The following is a 21,044-nucleotide window of genomic DNA, read 5'->3' as shown; positions in this document are numbered from 1 at the left end:
ACAATGGTTTCCCCCGACTCCACACGGCTTGTGGACCCATCCCCACCTCCGGGAATTTATTCTCCTCGCCCGGAAGGGGCGTTACCTTCATAGTGACTGACAGGTGAGACCAATCTGCTAATCTCACAATTTTTTAAACCTTCATAACGTTTGTAATATTCCACCGATCGGAACAAAACTTGTTGCGCTTGGAGCAGAGGAGAACGGTGAGTAAAATGGCGACAAAATCCTAGCGATATAGGGTACCAATTTTGCGCAATTATTTTAAAAAGCAAACTGGAAGTGGTCAAGATGAGAGTTTTAGTAACAGTATAGATAGCACAAGAGCCAGACCAATTTAAAACACACCAGGATCTCTGTCAATGTCTTCAACAACCAGTATGGTGGTTGGAGATGTACCAGATCACACCATAGCATCTCACAGAGCACTGTGATGGTAGCTGCTGTCCCTCAGTTCCAAAGACCCAGGTTCAATCCTGATCTCCAGTGTTTGTGTGGAAAATGCTCATTCTCCCTGTGATCACATGGGCTTCCTCCAGGTGCTCAGTTTTTTTTCCAATATCCTAAAGATGTGCGGACGGTTGGTTAGTTGGTTACTCGTGCCTCGTGTGTAGATGAAGGATGGAATCTGGAGAGGGATATTGATGGGAATATGGGCAGAATGAAAAGGGATCAGTGTGGGTGGATGTACATTGGTCAGCACGGACTCACTGGATGAAGGGCTTGCTTTCACACTGTGTTATTCTCTCGATGACTTGACATTCACCGGCCATCAGCAAGTCAGACCAGAGCCAATGAATGATGCTCCCACTTGCAACCTATGGTCAGCATGGATAGCATTGCTGCTGAAGGTTGACTCAATGACCCAGCTCCAGTTTACCCTAACCCTAACATCTGAATTTCCCCTCAATAAGGGGATTAATAAAGTCTAATCTAATCTCATGGGCTGGTGCGGGAAAGGCACGGCAGAAGCAGCAAAGATATTAGGAGAGACAAAAATCTTTTACAAATCAATGGAAATCTACCTGGCTACAGATGAAGCCTGATTAAAGCTTCATTTGTTCAATGCGATAAGCTCCCAGTATACAGAACAGGCCTCTGGCATAATGCGCCACTCTTCCTGCACCGTCAACAGAATCACCAATCTGTGCTTACACTGCACGAGGACATCTTGTATCAGACGCAGCGGCAGCAGCTCATAGCTAGCACAGTATCCACAATGCAGATCACTGCAAACACACACTGTGATTTGGGGAGATGTGTGCGGCTGTCAGCCTAAGATTCAGAAACATTTACACACAAAAAAGACAGCCCAATCCATCTGTCCAGGGCTACAGATCCTCTGGTTGGTTTTTGTTTGGGGAGCATGTTCCTGTTGGAACTATACTTTGACCTTCTATGCTGTAAACTTCCTATCAACAACTAAATCCAGATATGTTTATTTCAGATGCATAGCTCAAAACTCAACTCATAGAACTTCCTAATTCTGAGATGGAAATGATATCAATAATTCATGCATTAAAAAAAACAAAGTTCTGGAGTAACTCAGTGGGTCAGGCAGCATCTCTGAAGGACATGTATAGGTGAAGTTTCGGGTCGGGATCCTTCTTGTAGTAGGGAGGGGGAGAAAGCAGGAAAAGAGGTGTGGATGGAACAAAGCCTGGTCTGTGAGAGGTGGATACAGTTGGGGAGGGGTTTGATTGGCAGATGGGTGGACAAAGGCTAGAGGTTAAAAGGAGACAAAAGGGTGTAAGATAAGGAGAGGAATGAAATATGGAGTCGCAGGTAGGTATAGAGGCAGACCGGGAAGGGTGACAGGGTTGTGGGAAAAATGGGTGCACTCCTCACTGGAGAACAGGGAATAGAGGGAGATAAAGAGGGGGGACGGGGGAGGGGGGAGGGGGGGGGGGGGGAGGGGTTTGTGTTACTAAATTTTGAGAATTCAATGTTCATATAATTGGGCTACCCAACACCTGGGGAACAGCATCTCATATTCTGCTTGGGCAGCTTACAACCCAACAGTATCAACATTGGATTCTCCAACTTAGGTAACATCAAAATCGCTCCCCTCATACCCATCTCTCTCCTGTGCCCCACCTGGTTGCGCACCCATTTCTCCCACTATCCCACCCCCCTTTCCCCCCCCCCTGCCACCTATATCCCTTCCCCCAGTGTCATATTTCACTCCTCCTCTCTCCTTGTCTTACACCTTTTAGTCTCCTTTTCATCTCAACTTTGTCCACCTATCTGCCAATGAAATCCCTCTTCACCTGTATCCACCCATCACTTGGCAGGCTTTGTCCCACCCCCACCTCTATTCCAGTTCCCCCTCCCCCTATATTACAATCATTCTGAAGAAGGGTACAAATCTGAAACATCACCTATCTAAGTCCTCCAGAGATACTGCCTGACTACATGAGTTACTCCAGCACTGTGTTTTGTTTTTCAGCATCTACCAGCTCCTTGCAAAAAAGTTGTATTGCCCTTAGTTTTAAAATGGTGAATCATGACGGGAGATGGGGTGGGCGAGGATGTTGGACGGAGGTTGTCCCTGGTGCTACATCCATTGCGGTCCATGGAGCAAGGAGTGTGCTGCTCACCAGATGCTCGCAGCAGTCTGCCCATCAATGCAACGAGAGACACTGCCCAGTAATGAACTCTCCACTCCCCCTACACTCCACTGAAATCCCACAAAAAGTCACCTGAAAATCTAAAACTAAGTATGATTAATGTTTCTGGGTCAGGAAAGTGAGAATGTGGAGTTAAGATGCATGAGTGAAGAGCAGAACAGACTTCCAGAGCTGAAGACCTTTTGCCTGTTCCTATGTGAGCATAGTTCCTCTTGCTTACTGTACTGCAAAATCCAATACCTCCTAGAAGCCAGTGCCATACTGCTGACATTACTCCTTACCTCAGGAGCGATGTAGTCAGGAGTACCGCAGAAGGTCTTGGTTGTCACCCCGTCCCACATGTTCTCCTTGCACATGCCAAAATCAGCTATCTTTATATGCCCTTCTGAATCCAGCATCACATTGTCCAACTTCAGATCTCTGTGGATGGTTAAAGTACCAAGAGTTACATACAGCCTCCGCCAGCACCGTACGTACGTTACTGAGGATGTGCAAGGCAGCCAGCCACTGCCTGACTCGGTCCAAACCTCCAGGCAGGAATAACGGTTGAGGTTCTTGACAGATTCATGATGGGCAACTGGTGGGGATTGTTGTTGTTGGCTCGGGTACACAAGCTGGAGGGGGACTCTGGAGGCATCCACAGAGGGCCTTGACTCTATTAAAGAGCAAGGAGGAATCTTGACGATGACCAGACAGAGAGGAAGATGGAGTAGAGCATCATTCTCGTACTTGTTCTGAGACTGCAGGAACAAGCAGATGGTGAGGAGCTGCCTGATGGGAAAAGGAGGATCCGATTCCTGGTGGTGGGTGTGGGAGGAAAGTCACGTCCACTCCCCTAAATAAAAATGTTTTTGACCCACCTGACGGGACATTGGACCTGCTCAGACCCAATGAATGAGGAGCACTAGTGGACAACTGGGGACTTCCTGCAGCCACCAAAGAGGATTCGCTGGAAACAGAGACCCTGAGCTGCTGTAGAGTTGGTACAGAAGATCAGCAGAGACTAGCTGAGGGAGGGAAAGGTTGTTTACCCGGCGCCCACCTAGAAGCCTGGCTGGAGGAAGATGGTGAGATCTGGCGAAGGGGAAAAGGATTGGTTAGGCAAGGCAGAGGTGGTGTACTGAAGCAAGCACTCCCAGTGGTTGCAATGCCCAGGGAGAGGATGAAAAGAAGGAAGAGGAAACATAATGAAAACACTTAACAAAAAGTTAAAACTGCGGAGGAGAAAATGAAATAAGGAACCAGCCAGATTTCACAGTCAGTAAAAGAGTAATCTTGGCAAAAAGCAACTACATTTGGAGAGGATCAGATGGGGGGAGTGGTTGGGGTGGTTTAATCCGTACTTTTTCTTGATGGTGGTGGTGTCTAGCAGCCACCAGGGCACAGGGCGGCACAGTGGCGCAGCGGTAGAGCTGCTGCCTCTCAGCACCAGAGACCTGGGTTCGATCCTGACTATGGGTGCTGTTTGTGCGGAGTGACCTTGTGGGTTTTCACTGGGTGCTCTGGTTTCCTCCCACATTCCAAAGACATGCACGTTTGTAGGCCAATTGTCCTCTGTAAAATGACCCTGGTGTGAAGGGAGTGGATGAGAAAGTGGGATAACATAGAACTAGTGTATAGATGATCGATGGCCGGTGTGGACCCAGTGGGCACAAAGGGTCTGTTTTCACGCTGTACTAAATTCTAAAGTAAACTCACGTTAGCCCAAAGGACCCGTTTCCATGTTGTGTACATGTCTAACTGTAACAAGCTCAAGTGAAGTCAAGTCGAGTAATGTTCATTGTCACATTGCTCACCTTGTATGGTGAGGAACGGGTACAATAAACATTTTGCTTGCAGTGGCATCACAGGAATATAGGCTTAGACAACACACAAATGTAAATTCTACATAGATTACACTTGAGTTTGGCAAGACAGCGAAAAGTAAAAGAATGTCATTAAAATTACGTTAGTACAAAACATTATCAGAAAACAAGTCTGTGTTAATGCAAGAGATAGTGTTCTCATGTCTAGGTAGGATTAGGGTTGTGCAGGTTTGTTCAAGAACCTGTGGGAAATGTAGCCGTTCCTAAACCTGGTAATGTGGGACTTCAGGCTTCTGTACTTCCTGCTTAACAGTAGCAGCAAGAAGGGGGGGCATGGGCTGAAAGATGGGTTTCCTTGAGGATAGATGACACTTTCCTGAGGCAGTGCCTCCTGTAGTTGCTTTCAATTGTATGGAAGGCAGTGCCAGTGCCAGGCTGGCCAGGGCTCCTTCAGATGATCAACACAGACTGGTTTACAGCACAGGTTACCTGGCTCCTGTGCTTGTTATTGTGCACAGGAGCTGAAGAACCATCAGGTTGTCAACTGTAGAGATAGAGAGATGAGCAAGGCAATGGGAACCCTCTCAGTGCCCGTCTCATTTTGTGATGATCACTTGGTTGGAGAGATTGAACACTGCTATGTGTCACCAGGCTTCCGGGCCCTCTCTATAAGATGAAGAGGGTCGACATTACAGAGGAGAGAAAGAAGAGGGTCCTTTGTTAAATATTGAAAGGGATGGGGAGGAGCTGTTGTTTTGTCTGTTTTGACTGAGTGAATGTTGGATGGTATCAGAATGACTAACCACCCTGGGTGTTATCTGCGATAGGATTACATCTTCAGTACCCCACAACTCCGCTCGTGAGCACAGCCCCGACTTGCCACTTTGGGCGCAAGGTGCTGCAACACTCACCTGTAAACGATGCCATGATTGTGGAGGAAGAAGAGACCAACGGCAATCTCAGCTGCATAGAACCTAAAAATAACAGAGGGATGTGAATTAACAGCCAGTGGGACAGGCACCCCCAAGACCCACACTCACATGGATCACTGTGTCCCACTGATGCCTGAGTAAATCAGTGGGGTGCTGTTGACACAACCATCCCTGCTCCCCATAGGCCCAACAGTAGCGGGCCTCCTCAAAGCGATGTTAAACAACAATTGAGATCCGGAAACACCCCTGATTCACCTGCCCTAGATCCTCTGGGCAAACACCTATGCTTTGGGGGAAATTGAAATTTGCAGACACTTTCACTGTTCCGGAAATGTATTTTTAAGTTCTATCTGGCATCAGCCGTGCTTCAGTGGGATCCACTTCTGAGTTAAAAAGTCCTGGGATCAAACACTTGAGAATATGATACAGGAACTCACTCAAGTTGATTGGAGTAGGTTGTTTAAAGGAAAAAGAATGTCAGGAAATTGTGATGTTAAGAGTTCAGGACATGAACGTCCCTGTTGGAGTGAAGGGCAAGGCAGGCAAACGTAAGGAAGCTTGGGTGACAAAGGAAATTGAGGCTCTGGTCAAGAGAAAGAGGGAGGCATGGGACAGGTGTAGGCAGCTGGGATCGTGTAACCCTGGAGGAGTTTCTGGAATTAAGGAGCAAGCAAAAAAAGCAATTCAAAAGGGCAAAAAGGGGACAGGAGATAGCACTGGCTAGTAGCATTAAGGATAATGCCAAAAGATTTTATACATAGATACATAGTCAATAGGTGCAGGAGTAGGCCATTTGGCCCCTCAAACCAACACCGCCATTCAATGTAATCATGGCTGATCATCCACAATCTGTACCCCGTTCCTGCCTTTTCCCCATACCCCTTGATTCCGCCAGCTTTATGAGCTCTATCTAACTCTCTTTTGAATGCATCCAGTGAATCGGTCATAACATTAGCTACCCTCCAAACCACAGGAACCGATCAAGCATCTATAAAACATTGGAAAATAGACAATAGACAATAGGTGCAGGAGTAGGCCATTCGGCCCTTCGAGCCAGCACCGCCATTCAATGTGATCATGGCTGATCATCCCCAATCAGTACCCCGTTCCTGCCTTCTCCCCATATCCCCTGACTCCGCTATTTTTAAGAGTCCTATCGGTTTAGAGGGATATGGACCAAACACAGGCAGGTGGGACGGGAGTAGATGGGGCGTGTGGTTGGTGTAGGCAAGTTGGACTGTGTGATTCTTTGACTCTATGACACTTTGGCCAATTCTACCCTTGCGCCATCCAAATTGATTCTACACCCTGATCTTTGAAACAAGACTTTTCTTTAACAAGCCAAAGATCTCAGCCTCAATTAACAATGTTTCCCCAACTTTCCATTCTGCCGAGCCTTCTGAAAAGACAAGTGTTCTGGAATATTCATATCCCAATACTAATCATTTTATAACCATGCCAATACCAGTGGCTACTGGATATCCCATTTCTAATTGTACCCCCAATTCACCTGCCATAGAAAATCAAAAAAGTTGCAGATATTACAAATCTAGAACAAAAACAGAATATACTGATAACACTCAGCAAGTCAGGCGGTATCGGTGGTGGGTGAAACTATTTATGTTTTAGGTCTGGGATCCATCATTAGAATCTTTGTCCATCACAGGGTCCTGAGCCTGAAACATAAACTGTTTCTCCTTACTCTGATGTTAATTCACGTATCATATTGAAAAAACATTTTTGGCTCAGGCACAGAAACGTTTAGCTTTTTACCATTTTTCTATTTTCTATTTTCTATTTTCAGGTGTATGCTTGGTCTCTTCCTGTCAGCTTTGCTCTATTGTACCATCAACCATGTCCTTTCTATCTAACTTTCTAAACTTCTACCTACCTGAATCTTCTCCCAAGCTATTTAGATTATGGTTCTGTTTACAGGAGAGAGACACATGAGAACGCACTGTCTTCCCCCAAGATACATCTCTGCTTATGCATCACTGGGTCAACAGAATAGAGCTGGGTTTATATTGGTATCCAGGGTGTCAGCTCAAACCACAACCTCCTGGGATTGAGAACTTGGGAGTCACAAGAGACTGTAGAAGATGGAATTTTGAGCAAAAACAAAGTGCTGGAGGAACACAAGCAGCATCTGTGGAGGGAATGGACAGGTGACGTTTTAAGTCAAGACCCTTCTTCAGACTGATGGAGTAGGGAGGATGAAGCTGGAAAAACAGATGAACTAGCCATGCGACTTGATTGGATTGAAAAGTGAAGAAATGTTGGGGCAGCAGCAGAAGAACGTTTTATACTTCCAAATGGATCCTCGACTTCCTCATTCACAGACCACAGTCTGTCTGTATTGGTGGAAATTTGTCATCCTCGATAACAATCATCACGGGAGCACCTCAATGCTGCGTGCTCAGCTGTACTCACTCTATACTCATGACTGCGTAGCCGGACATAGTGCGAACTCCATCATCAAGTTCGCCGACGACACCACTGTTGTGAGACGTATCACTGATGGGGGCGAGTCAGAGTATAGAAGTGAGATTGACCGACTGACCAAATGGTGCCAGCACAATAACCTGGCTCTCAATACCAGCATAACCAAGGAACTGATTGTGGACTTTGGAAGGGGTAGGATGGGGACCCACAGTCCTTTTTATATCAACAGGTCGCTGGGGGAAAGGGTCAAGAACTTCAAATTCCTGGGCGTGCATATTTCCGAAGATCTCTCCTGGTCCCAGAACACTGCTGCAATCATAAAGAATGCACATCAGCGCCTCTACTTTCTGAGAAGATTACGGAGAGTCGGTATGTCAAGGAGGACTCTCTCGAACCTCTACAGGTGCACAGTAGAGAGCATGCTGACCGGTTGCATCGTGGCTTGGTACGGCAACCTGAGCGTTCAGGAGGAGAAAAGGCTGCAAAAAGTCATCAACACTGCCCAGTCCATCATCGACTCTGACCTCCCTACCATCGAAGGGATCTATCGCAATCGCTGCCTCAAAACGGCTGCCAGAATCATCAAGGACCCACACCATCCTGGCCACACACTCATCTCTCCACTGCCATCGGGTAGAAGGTACAGGAGCCTGAAATCTGCAACATCCAGGTTCACGAACAGCTTCATCCCCACAGCCATTAGACTATTAAACATAACTTCAAACAAACTATGAACTATAACAACCTATTGCACTTAATTTGTTTACTGATGTGTGTATATATATATTCTATGATATATGGACACACTGATCTGATCTGTATTTATGACTACAATATCCTGTTGTGCTGCAGCAATGCAAGAATTTCATTGTCCTATCTGGGACACATGACAATAAACTCTCATGACTTGTTATCAAAGTAAAGGCAGCAATACCATCCGTGGTGAGACACAAACTTACACAGCATGGGGCTCCTTGAATCTGCCAACTTGCTGAATCTGGTACATGAGGTCACCTCCATTCACATACTCCATCACAAAGTACAACCGCTCCTGGCAGAGAAAGAGTGAGAGAGTGAGAGAAGGACTGGCCTCATGGCAAGCAAAATCGAACACGGCTTTACAGCACAACATGCCAATCTTCACAGATCATTGCCCCATTTTTAACCTGTTATGCATGAAAGAAAAATGAAATCGGAGAGAGCATTAACCCAGGTGAAAGAACCATCCCTTCTAACATTGACTGTGTTGGGGGTTCAGGCAAGACGGAGAACATCTGCATTGTGTAGACATTGTGATCGTAGAGGGGCATGAATCAGTTGGGCCAAAGGACTTGTTTCCATGCTATATAGCTTTATGACTTTATAAGATGGCGGGTAGGCACTCTCTTCTCCTGACCTCATCTGGCTACTCTACAGTTCTAAGTTGACTGACCATTGGCCTGAAGGTAGAGGGTGTGCAGGGAAATATTCCATAATACCATCTCTCTGGAATATAATGCAATAGATAATGAATATAATGAATATAATATCTCCCAGATATAATGCAAGAAAGGGGGAGACACCCAGTTGGCCTAATGTCTGGAATGAGGGAATGCTGGACAGTCATGTTCAAACAAGTAGCGCCATAGAGCCGTACAACACAGAAACAGGCTCTTTAGACCAACTTGCCCATGCCGACCAATGCGTGCTATCTACTACAATAGTCCCACTGCCCGAGTTTGCCCCATATCCCACTAAACATCTCCTATCCATGTACCTGTCCAAATGTTTTTTAAATGTTGCTCAGTACCTGCCTCAACTACCTCCTCTGGCAGATCGTTCCATGGACCCACCACACCTCTCAGGTCCCCATTAAATGTTTTCCCTCTCTCACCCTACACATGTCCTCTGGTTCTTGTTTCCCCTACTGTGCATTCACCCCTGTCTATTTACCGCATGATATGAAACGCTATAAGCACCTCATATTTTGTTTGGGTAGTTTACACCCCAGCGGTATGAACATTGACTTCTCCAATTGCAGGTAGTCCTTGCTTTCTCCCTCCATCCCCTCCCCTCTCCGACAGCCTACTGTCTCCACTTCCTTTCTTTTTCCTCCCCCCCACTCGGACAATCAGAATGGAAATATAACATACTAGAGGGCATAGCTTTAAGATGAGAGGGGCAAACTTTAGGGCAGAGGGAGAGTTTGGAAAGAGATGTATAGGGCAGAGGATAGTAAGCACCTGGAACACACCGCTGTGAGTAGTAGTAGAGGCAGATATGATTGTGGCAATTAAGAAACTTTTAGATAGGCACGTGGACATGCGAGGAATGAAGGGAATATGGAATTTTGTGTGAGCAGATAGGAGCCAGCCTTATCATGGGACGAAGGGTCGGTTGCTGTACTGTACTGTTCCATATTCCCTAAAAAGATAACTACACAAGACAAGGCCAATTTATAGCATGTTCTTGGCAGATGAAAGGATTAACCAGCGGAGTTAATTTTTGCTGAAGATACAAAGATCGGATACATTGTGGGCTTAGAGTGCAGACTGCAAAGCAGTATAGATTAGTTAACCAGTGGAAAGTTGAAAATGCAAATATACAGTCATTCGGTTTAGTTTTGCTTAGAGTTAGACATACAGTGCGGAAACAAGCCCTTCGGCCCACCGAGTCCACGTCAACCACCGATCCCCGCACATTAACTCTATCCTATACACTAGCGACAATTTCCAATTTTACCCAAAGCCAATTGCAACTGTGTAGGAAGAAGGGTCTCAACCCAAAACGTCACCCATTCCTTCTCTCCAGTGATGCTGCCTGTCCCGCTGAGTTACTCCAACATTTTGTGTCTACTTTCCAGTATGTTTTTGGAGTGTGGGAGGAAAGCGGAGCTCCTGGGAAAACCCATGCAGGTCATCTAACTCCTTTGGCAGCTCGCTCCATATACTCAACACCCTCTGTGTTACCGAAGAGCTCGCAAACAAAAGCTTTTCGCTGTACATATGACAATAATAAACTAATAATAAAAAAATACCAATATCATGATGTGGACATGTTGAACGAGTGGGTGAAAATCTGACACAGTTCAATGTGGGGAAGTGTGAGGTTTCCCAATTTGATCAGAGAAATTTTATCAGGGGCGGCACAGTGGCGCAGCTGTAGAGTTGCTGCCTTACTGAGCCAGGGAACTGGGTTCGATCCTGACCACGTGTGCTATCTGCACGGAGTTTGTACATTCTCCCTAGCACTGTGAGGGTTTTCTCTGGGTTCTCCGGTTGCCACCTACATTTAAAAAATATGCAGGATTGTAGGTTAATTGGCTTCTGAAAAAATTGTCGCTATGTGTGTCGGATAGAACTAGTGTAGGCGAAGGGCCTGTTTCTACACTGTAGCTCTCAACTAAACTAAACCTAATGGGTAGACAATTATATAAATGCAGAGGGATTGCGTATGAGTGAAGTACAGAAGGATGTAGATGTAACTGTGCACTAATTGCAAAAATGTTATTAGGCATGCACAGCATACGATCAAGAAGAAAAATAGTATATTGGTAGCAAAACATCTCAGCAAGTTAGAATCTTCTTCTTTTGCGTATAGCGTGCACAGCCTAAAGTTGTAGGTCAACTTGTTCTCTTTGATCTTTTTGGTTGTGCACTTCTGGTTGATTGCATTAGTCGAAACAGGGTGAGCAAGTTAGAATGTATCTGTGGATCAAGAAGCTATCAATATTTTGGTCGGCAACCATTCGCCAGAGCAGATTTTGCTATATTACAAATTGAACATTAATGTGTTGCAGTATAAAAATGAGGAAGTGTTGTTTGTCAGCCCACCCCTGGATAACTGAGCACAGTTTTGGTCCCCTTACATAGGATTAGATACATTGGCATTGGGGGAAGTCCAAAGGAGATTCACCAGGCTAATACCAGGAACAAGAGGATTGGCCTATCACTTGTGGCTAATGAAGTTGGATATATATACTTAGGAGTTCAGAATCCACCAGGAATAGGCCACTAGGCCCCTCAATCCTGCCCTACCCTTCAACATGATCAGGGCTGATCTGCCCCAGGCCTCATCAACTCTTCAGTTCCTGTTCGCCATTGCCCTCAAACCCTGATCTTTCAAATATTATACAGGGGTATTGCAATGTTTAAGTTCAGGACCTCTTGCTTTGCCAGATAGACAACTGGGTTTTTCAGCGAGACACCACGCCCCTGAGACATACTGCGACAAGTCTAGGATTGAGCCAATAGAACAGACTGGATGTAGGGAGGATATTTCCAATGGCCGGGGGAAGGGGGGGGGGGGGGGGGGGGGGGGGGGGGGGGGGACCAGATACAGGAATAATAGGTTAAGGATACAGGGCAGGCTCTGAGAACAAATGAGGAGAAATCCTTTCTCTTAGTGATTGATGAACTTGTGGAATTTCCTATCACCGAAAGCTATTGAGGCCAAAGCATTAAATGTGTTCAGGGAGGAGTCAAATATTATCCAAGGGAGAGATGAAGAGATACAGGGAGAAAACTGGAATAGGGGACTGAATTTGAATGAACACGTTGAACGGTACAGCAGCCTCGAAGGGCTAAAGGGCCTTTGCCTGTCCTGTTTCCTGTGTTTCAATGTAATGGATTAATTAATTGCCAAGGCCATGTCACGAGGGTGTGGGGATTGTTCAAGGTCATTTCACAGTTGATTTAAGTGGATTGATTTGGAGCTGTTTAGCTGCATTTCTAATGTAATGAGACGTTGAGTTTCCATTTACTAAGCTGCCGTATAATAATGCCAGCATATAATGTCAGCAATAGACTCTAAAGACGTACAGGTGTGTAGGTTAATTGGCTTGGTTCAATTGTAAATTGTCGGATAGTATAGGTTTGTGGGGATCACTGGTCGGCACGGATTTGGTGGGCCGAAGGGCCTGTTTCCAGCCTGTATCTCTAAACTAAACTAAATAACTATTGACAATAAATAGGCTACTCACGTTGCAACTGAAGCAATTTTATTGGGACTCTGAGGTCAGCTACATGTTCACATTTTACAAGTGGCTCGTCTGTGTTTGGGTTGCTGGCGACTGTCGAGTTGTATTTTTATCAGTGCAAGAAACTTGGCTATCCCTGTCCCACTCAGTTGTGATGTACACTGAAATCAGCCGAGACCTGATGCACTAAACGCAGCTACAGGACCTTCTTCTCTTGTTAGTTTCTCTGATGATGATGAAGGGGTTCTTGAACAACTCTCTGTGTTAATTTTGATGGCTTCATTCTCAAGTTAGAAACTAGCAGGTTGTCTGCTTCTGCCACTGACGGCTGTGGAAGGCAAGTCATTGGGGATTCTTGATTAGGAAGGGTGTCAAGGGTTATGGGGAGAAGGCAGGAGAATGGGGTTGAGAGACAGTAGATCAGCCATGATTGAATGGCGGAGTAGACTCAATGGTGTGACCTATAGGACTTATAGGTTCTGATTGATCAGAGTCTTGATCGCAAAGGAAGAATAACGATCCCTATACAGAATGAACATCACAGGCAAACAGTCCATTTTTCCTCATCCCAAATCCCGGCATGTGTCCGTGACATGGGGCAGGGGGCAGGAATGAGGTCAGTGCCATGCACAATTGCCGAGGCTTTCCAACTATTCTCTGCCGATTACTGAGGCTCCGTCATGTGTGATATATAATTGAGCCCAATCTCCCTGACTGCCATCACTCTAGGGACACACAACTAATGTGTTTGCTCTCGGTCTGCTACGTCTGTTCTCCAGCTTCTGTTAGTTTCCTGGAAGGAGATAATATATTTATGCCACTAGTGTTTAAGAAGGAACTGCAGATGCTGGAAAATCGAAGGTACACAAAAAAGCTGGAGAAACTCAGCGGGTGCAGCAGCATCTATGGAGCGAAGGAAATAGGCAACGTTTCGGGCCAAAACCCTGGGGTTTGGCCCAAAACATTGCCTATTTCCTTCGCTCCATAGATGCTGCTGCACTCACTGAGTTTCTCCAGCTTTTTTGTGTATTTATGCAACTACTTGTGCTGTGAGGTGATAACTACTTGGACGCTAGTCAATGAGGGAGAATGTGTTGCAGTTAGTGCTGATCCTTGTATCTCTGAGGATCCTGGTTCAATCCTGACCTCAGGCGTTGTCTGTGTGGTGTTTTCATGTTCTTGGGTGAGTTTCCTCCTGGTGCTACCACACCTCCAATAAGTACTGGTAGATGAACATGTCTTGTGAATGCCCACTCATGAAGGCATGTGGCACAAAAATCAAAAGGGAGTTCACCTGAATTTGAGAGGGAATAAGCTGCAGTGTGACTAGAAACCTGAGGGGCAACTTCTTCACAAAGAGGGTGGTGGGTATATGGAATGAGCAGCCAGCGGGCATTGTTGAGGCAGGTACTACAACAATATTTAAAAGAATTGTGGACAGGTACATGGATAAGATAAGTTTAGAGGGATGTGTGCCAGACACAGGCAGGCGGGACTCAGATAGATGGGGCATCTTGGTCAGCATGGTCTAGTTGGGCCGAAGGGCTTGTTTCCGTGCTCTATCACTGTGACTTGGGGAAAGCACTGACAACAGATCTGCTTCCTGCACTCTCCCCAACTTACCATGGTCTGGAAGCAGGAGTGGAGTTGGGTCAGGAACTGTGGCTTCCCAGGAGCAGCTAAAACTCTCTTCTCCACCATGGTACACTCCACATCATCATCCTGGATTACCACATCCTTCTTCAGGATCTTGATGGCATACAGTTCGTCCGTGCCTTTTCTCTCTGCCAGCATCACCTGCAGAGCACAGACAGAACATACTGGTGGATACTGCAACCTTCCAATACCGGGGAGAGACTGAAATGGTTATTGTTCCACTCCCACCTCAGAGCCACAGGTCCAGATAATCTCAAAGTGGAGAGGTGTTATGTGAAATTGGAACTAGCAGGTTGTTTGTTTTTCTGACTTGTCCGTCCTCACCCCAAACACCGGGGCAGATCAAACATTCAACATAGAGATGAAGATGTTTCCACTGGAGGAAGAGACCTGGACTAGAGGGCAAACCTTAGAAGAAAAGGGACTCACTTTTAGAAAGGAGATCATGAAAGCCTAGGTTCAGTGTAATTCAAAGCCCTGACTGTCAGCAAGATATTGGGCAGCAGAAAACACTACAGCTGACAACAACATCACTTTCACTCAACAATCATCTTGGCAAAGTCTTCCAGCACAGATGCTATATAGGTTCAGAAATCCCGACTGATTTGTTTTTATGCAAAGTCGGAAGAAATATCATCCGCAGTGATTTCCTTTCTTCCAAGGTTGCCACAGTGGAAACCAAAGGCTGGATTGGAACCATCAGACCCACACTACATTTGGCAGTACACTAGCCATCCCGGGGATCTGACCTGAGCAATGAAAGCACCATGGAAGGATCGCGGATTACAGGGTATGGAAGATAAGGAACTTGATTTGTTTTTGACACCAGTGGGCTCCCCAAGAACCCAAAATATCCCGTTGAGGTGCAGCCTTGGTCGTGTTAGAGGCAGTGGGACAGCCAGCCGGAGTGGAGCAAACACTTAACAGGAAGGAGGTGAATGAACAGATAATCAGTCTATTTAGTGCAGTGACTGATCAATAATATTGACCAGGAATTCACCGATAATTCCACCTCACTTTTTCCAAAGTAACGCCTTAGGATATATCACACCCAGCTGAGAGATTAATGGTTGGGCTGATTCGTGCTCTGGCAAAACACAACTCTAAACCCTTTAACTTGATCATACTTGTTTTCACCCCTCCCCCAAAGTCTCCACTTCTATCGTTTAATGGGTGATTAGAACTGCACACAATACTCCAAATGTAGCCTATGCAGAGTCCTATAGAGCTTCTATAGCATGACTTCTTGACTCTTATACTCAATGCCACTAGCAATGAAGGCAAGTATACCATAAGTCTTCTTTATCTCCTTTTCAACGTGCTGTTGAACTTGGATTGCAAGATCCCCCTGCACATCAATGCTGTTAAGGGTCTTGCCATTAACCATATACTCTCCCCTTACATTCAACCTCCCAAAGTACGACGCCTCACACTTGCTTGGATTTAACTTCATCTGTTATTTGCTAAACTTACTCACCAGGGATCTCATCCCTGGAACACCTGAATAAGAGATAGGCCTACGTCTGGACTTCTATTCGTAGACTACAGGTCTGCTTTCAATACCATTATCCTATCCAAGCTTAGCTCCAAACTTGTGGAACTTGGAGTCAGCACTCAACAGTGCAACTGGATCCTCAACTTCCTGACCAACAGTCCACAGTCAGTGTGAACTGCGTGCATATTAACTTCTGGATCAGCCTGCCATCAAAAGCCTTACTAAACTCCATGTATACAACATCCATTGCCTTACCTTCATTAATTTCTATTGTTACGTCCACAAAAAACTCAATCAATTTAGTACCCTTCACTGCTTCCTACACTGTCAGCAGGGATTATGCAGACCGCCTCAACAAACACCGAGTGTTGCCAGCCACTCCTACCTTCCCAAAGCTGCCCTTTCCAAGCACCATCAAAAAGTTGAAATCGGCCAGCTTCATCCGGTCTCGATTGCCATTATTGTCGATCTTCGACCACGAGTTGGATTTCATTTCCTCTGCTGCCTTTGATCCTGGCCCAATTCTGGCTCTCTGGAAAAAGACAGAACATCATTGGAAATAAAACTCGAGCAGTGGCTTACAGCCTGAGAACTGAGAATGACAACAAGGCCAAAGATAAGGGGCTGTGGAGTGGATAGGGTGACACAGCAGGGCATGCTGGATACTTAGGTTCAATTCAGTGTGTGTGTGTGTGAATGTGAGAGTAAGTGTGAGTGTGAGAGAATGCCTGTGTATTGTAGGGCAGAACCCAATCAAAGGTAGTTATTTGGAGAACAGTTACCCAGGCACAGCTCAAAAAATTGGATTTTAATTGAGAAATCCAGGTGGGATGCATAGTACCAGGTTGGCTCAAGACTATTAAAGTTCTGCCAGTTTACACAGAAAACAGCAGACACTCTGAATCTAAGTGAAGGATGATTTTCCCCATTGACTTTTTTCACAGGTCCCATATTGAGTGATAGCTAATGGGAGTGAACACAGGGGGTTTATGGATGGCAGTCATAGAAACATAGAAAATAGGCGCAGGAGTAGGCCATTCGGCCCTTCGAGCCTGCACCGCCATTCAATACGATCATGGCTGATCATCCAACTCAGTATCCTGTACCTGCCTTCTCTCCATACCCCCAGGGGCGGATTAACCATTAAGCAGACTAAGCACGTGCTTAGGGCACCAGGGCCAAAGGGGGCACCCCAAAGTTGGGAAAAGGGTGAAAAGAAAAAAAAACGAATGAAGATTTGTAAAAAAATCCGTATCTCTTTTTATGTAATTGTTGAAAAGTTAGAAACGGAAATGAGGAGACGAAAGGTGTTACACTGAAATAGCAGACAGATTCTCTTGTTTAAGAGGGAACTGCAGATGCTGGAGAATCGAAGGTTACACAGAAAAGCTGGAGAAACTCAGCGGGTGCAGCAGCATCTATGGAGCGAAGGAAATAGGCAACGTTTCGGGCCGAAACCCTTCTTCAGACTGATCGGGGGTGGGGGTGGGTGGGGACAAGAAAGGGAAAAGGAGGAGTAGCCAGAAGGCTGGAGGGTGGGAGGAGACAGCAGGGGAGCTGAGGAAGGGGAGGAGACAGCAAGGACTAACAGAATTGGGAGAATTCGATGTTCATCCAACCTCATCTATTGCGTCCGCTGCTCTAGATGTCAGCAGATCTATATCGGTGAGACCAAGCGGAGGTTGGGCGATCGTTTCGCCGAACACCTCCGCTCGGTCCGCAATAACCAAGCTGACCTCCCGGTGGCTCAGCACTTCAACTCCCCCTCCCACTCCGCCTCCGACCTCTCTGTCCTGGGTCTCCTCCATGGCCACAGCGAGCAGCACCGGAAATTGGAGGAACAGCACCTCATATTCCGTTTGGGGAGTCTACACCCCCGGGGCATGAACATCGAATTCTCCCAATTCTGTTAGTCCTTGCTGTCTCCTCCCCTTCCTCAGCTCCCCTGCTGTCTCCTCCCACCCTCCAGCCTTCTGGCTACTCCTCCTTTTCCCTTTCTTGTCCCCACCCCCCCCCACCCCCGATCAGTCTGAAGAAGGGTTTCGGCCCGAAACGTTGCCTATTTCCTTCGCTCCATAGATGCTGCTGCACCCGCTGAGTTTCTCCAGCTTTTCTGTGTAACAGACAGATTCTCTTGTCTGACACATGTTCCTAATGCCACCCAACAAGGTGCTAATTCCCAATTATCAGAAAGTGAAAGGTACTCAAAGAATTGTCAGACACTCATTGATGTTTATCCAGATGACATGAACAACACTTTGTCTACAGAGCTTCAGCAGTTCCATTCATATGTTCTTCATAAGTTTAAAACAACCAAGAAAACATCTTTCACTCACATGGAACTTTACAACACAATTACAGAAGACAAACTAGAGAGTGCCTTTCCAAATGATGAAATTGCCTTAAGAATATTTTTAACATTAATGGTCACCAACTGCACAACAGAGAGGTCTTTCTCACAACTGAAACGTATAAAAAACCCAAATAGATCAGTTATGCTTCAAGAAAGACTCGACTCACTGTGTATATTAATAATTCAAGCAGACATTCTGAGAAGTATTAATTTCGAGGATGTTATCAGTGATTTTGCAAAAATGAAATGTAGAAAAATGCCTTTCAGGTCATGAATATTGGAACTTTGATACATTTAACTTGTGAAATATTAAAATAGATGTTGTATTGCATTTTTGTAGAACTTTATGTAGCCCAAGCTTGGCTTAGTTTGTACAGTATATTGTGTTATCATATGAATACATTTTTGTACCGCTGCAACCTGCATTGTATATCTGGTCAGACATGTCAACAACTAAAATGGACTGGATCAGTGTGGAAAGGAGGGGGGCACCAAGATTGGTCAGTGCTTAGGGCACCAGTGAGCCTTAATCCGCCCCTGCATACCCCCTGATCCCTTTAGCCACAAGGCCCACATCTAACTCCCTCTTAAATATAGCCAATGAACTGGCCTCAACTACCTTCTTTGGCAGAGAATTCCAGAGATTTACCATTCTGTGTGAAAAATGTTTTTTCTCATCTCGGTCCTAAAAGATTTCCCCCTTATCCTTAAACTGTGACCCCTTGTTCTGAACTTCCCCAACATCGGGAACAATCTTCCTGCATCTAGCCTTTCCAACCCCTTAAGAATTTTGTAAGTTTCTATAAGATCCCCCCTCAATCTTCTAAATTCTAGCGAGTACAAGCCGAGTCTATCCAGTCTTTCTTCATATGAAAGTCCTGACATCACAGGAAAGTCCTGACATCATGAGTGAATGAGAAACCCAGGTTAAGGATACATATATAGAGTGTGGAGAACCCAGAATGAATCACAGCCTGAGGGGTTTGGGGAGGCTGTACGTGAATGAATCGCTATCTGGGAATTAATTAAAGTGGGATTCTAATCCAGGACTTGATGTTAGCTGACAGCAAATTACAAGGAGAAACCCAAACTAGTGGCTGGAATGGGGTGGAAGCTGAATCCAGAGAATCTGGGATAGTGGTCAGGCTTGTAGCTCCTTATGATTCCAGTATTATTATTCCAACTCCAAATGAATTCAGTTCACTTACCTCAAATTTCTGCCTGAGATCCTCATTTCCTTCAACATCCTCTTCGGGGGGCACTGGGACGTTATAATATTCCCCTTCCTCTTGGCTCAACAACTTGTACCTGCACAAGGAACGATGACACGTTCAGCGTCACCAGTCTGTTATCACAGCTCCAGCCCCAATGTATAGCAGTGTGCTTGAAGCGCTGGTCAAGGGAGGAGAGAGCACCACAGCTGACCAGTTCAGGTTTTAACCCCGCATTTCCCGGTCAGTTCCCAGTGAACAGCGCGAGAATCCATCTCCACCACTCAGCCTCACCAGAGACAGTGTCAGGCACCAGGGAACCTGGCTCCGCTCTGCCAGCATGGTCCACCCACTGGAAGGACTGATAACTTGGTCAGCCCACCGGGTTGGCTGAAACCATAGGACATAGTAGAATTAGGCCATTCAGCCCACAGAGTCTACTCCACCATTCAATCATGGCGGATCTATTTTGTCATCTCAACCCCATTCTCCTGCCTCCCCCATACAGAATGCCACATGATGGTACAATAGACACAACGAAGCAAGGCAATGGCATCATTTCATAACTGTTCCCTTAACATTCTGGGGCATGGCGCTATCCCATTGCACTCAATCCACATAAACATGAGATCTGCATTGACATCATGGAGATTGAACAACGGCAGGCAGATGGAGCTGAGGCCCTGATCCTGGCAGAACTCTCCCGAGGGACCAAATGGCTTTCTGCTCCGCTGAGGTTAGTTTGAGCGAGCAGATCCATGAGCAGGGATCTCAAGGGCCTTCACAACACGCACTGGGCATTTGGATGTCTGGAGACTTGACATGTTTATAATCAGAATCATCCCTCATTTCAGCACCTGAGCATGAGAGGCTATGCAGCTGCCTGACAGGGGGGCTGTCAGAGAAGAACAACAACATCCTCCACTCACCAGCTATTGACCCCTGCTTTCTGCAGCTCCGAGATGCCAAAAGAGAGCGATCCCATGAAATCATTCCTGCTGGTTAGGTCCCAGTCCCATATTCCAATGGAAAGCCTCCGATCCTTGTCAGAATCCTTCAGATTGCTGTAGGGGGAGAAGGACATGAACACCAAGAGTTAGCAGCTAAGGGATCACTGCAGCAACCACACATAGGAGCAAAGATCCAGAGCACAGCTGCCTCCCACAACATGGAGAGCATCCCTCGGCAACATTTGTGAACAAGCTCCCTTTGGGTGCAGCTGAGGCAGAGTTTAGTTATTGGGCTGAGGTTGGCCCATCTCTAGGGCAGGCACCTGGGCCATGACTGACGCAGCCATGCTCAGAGGGTTAGGACAGACAATAAAGGATCCAAGCTACACTTGTGGGACTGGAGCTTGGAGAGGAGCTGAAAGGAAGCAGTGTTCCTGGGTGCTCCTGCTCCAAGCTGGTAGAAGAAGTGTGGCCAAGTTGAGGTAGCCCATCCTGTGTAAGGTACATGGATCAGTCAGGAGGGAGTGAGTATTTCAGGGAGCTGCTGGAGGGTCTCGGTGGGTCAAACAGGATCTGTGGAGGGAAATGGATAGTTGATACTTCAGATTGGGAC

General features: G+C 46.2%; 1 protein-coding gene across 2 annotated transcripts in view; it reads right to left on the bottom strand.

Moving 5' to 3' along the window:
* LOC129706860 (protein kinase C beta type) overlaps positions 1-21,044 on the bottom strand; it is a 139,152-nt gene that overhangs the window by 23,810 nt on the left and 94,298 nt on the right. For both annotated transcript variants that reach the window (XM_055651441.1, XM_055651439.1), the window contains exons 7-13: positions 20,411-20,545; positions 19,479-19,578; positions 16,303-16,449; positions 14,390-14,563; positions 8,769-8,860; positions 5,347-5,409; positions 2,912-3,050 (exon numbers count right to left, since the gene is read on the bottom strand). In XM_055651441.1, coding sequence (XP_055507416.1) covers positions 2,912-3,050; positions 5,347-5,409; positions 8,769-8,860; positions 14,390-14,563; positions 16,303-16,449; positions 19,479-19,578; positions 20,411-20,545 — 850 coding nt within the window. The remainder of the gene's footprint in view (positions 1-2,911; positions 3,051-5,346; positions 5,410-8,768; positions 8,861-14,389; positions 14,564-16,302; positions 16,450-19,478; positions 19,579-20,410; positions 20,546-21,044) is intronic.

Source organism: Leucoraja erinacea, chromosome 20, assembly GCF_028641065.1.
Source record: "Leucoraja erinacea ecotype New England chromosome 20, Leri_hhj_1, whole genome shotgun sequence".
NCBI lineage: Eukaryota > Metazoa > Chordata > Chondrichthyes > Rajiformes > Rajidae > Leucoraja > Leucoraja erinaceus.
Note: the sequence above shows the minus strand (reverse complement) of the source record. Positions and strands in the feature narration are given on the sequence as shown.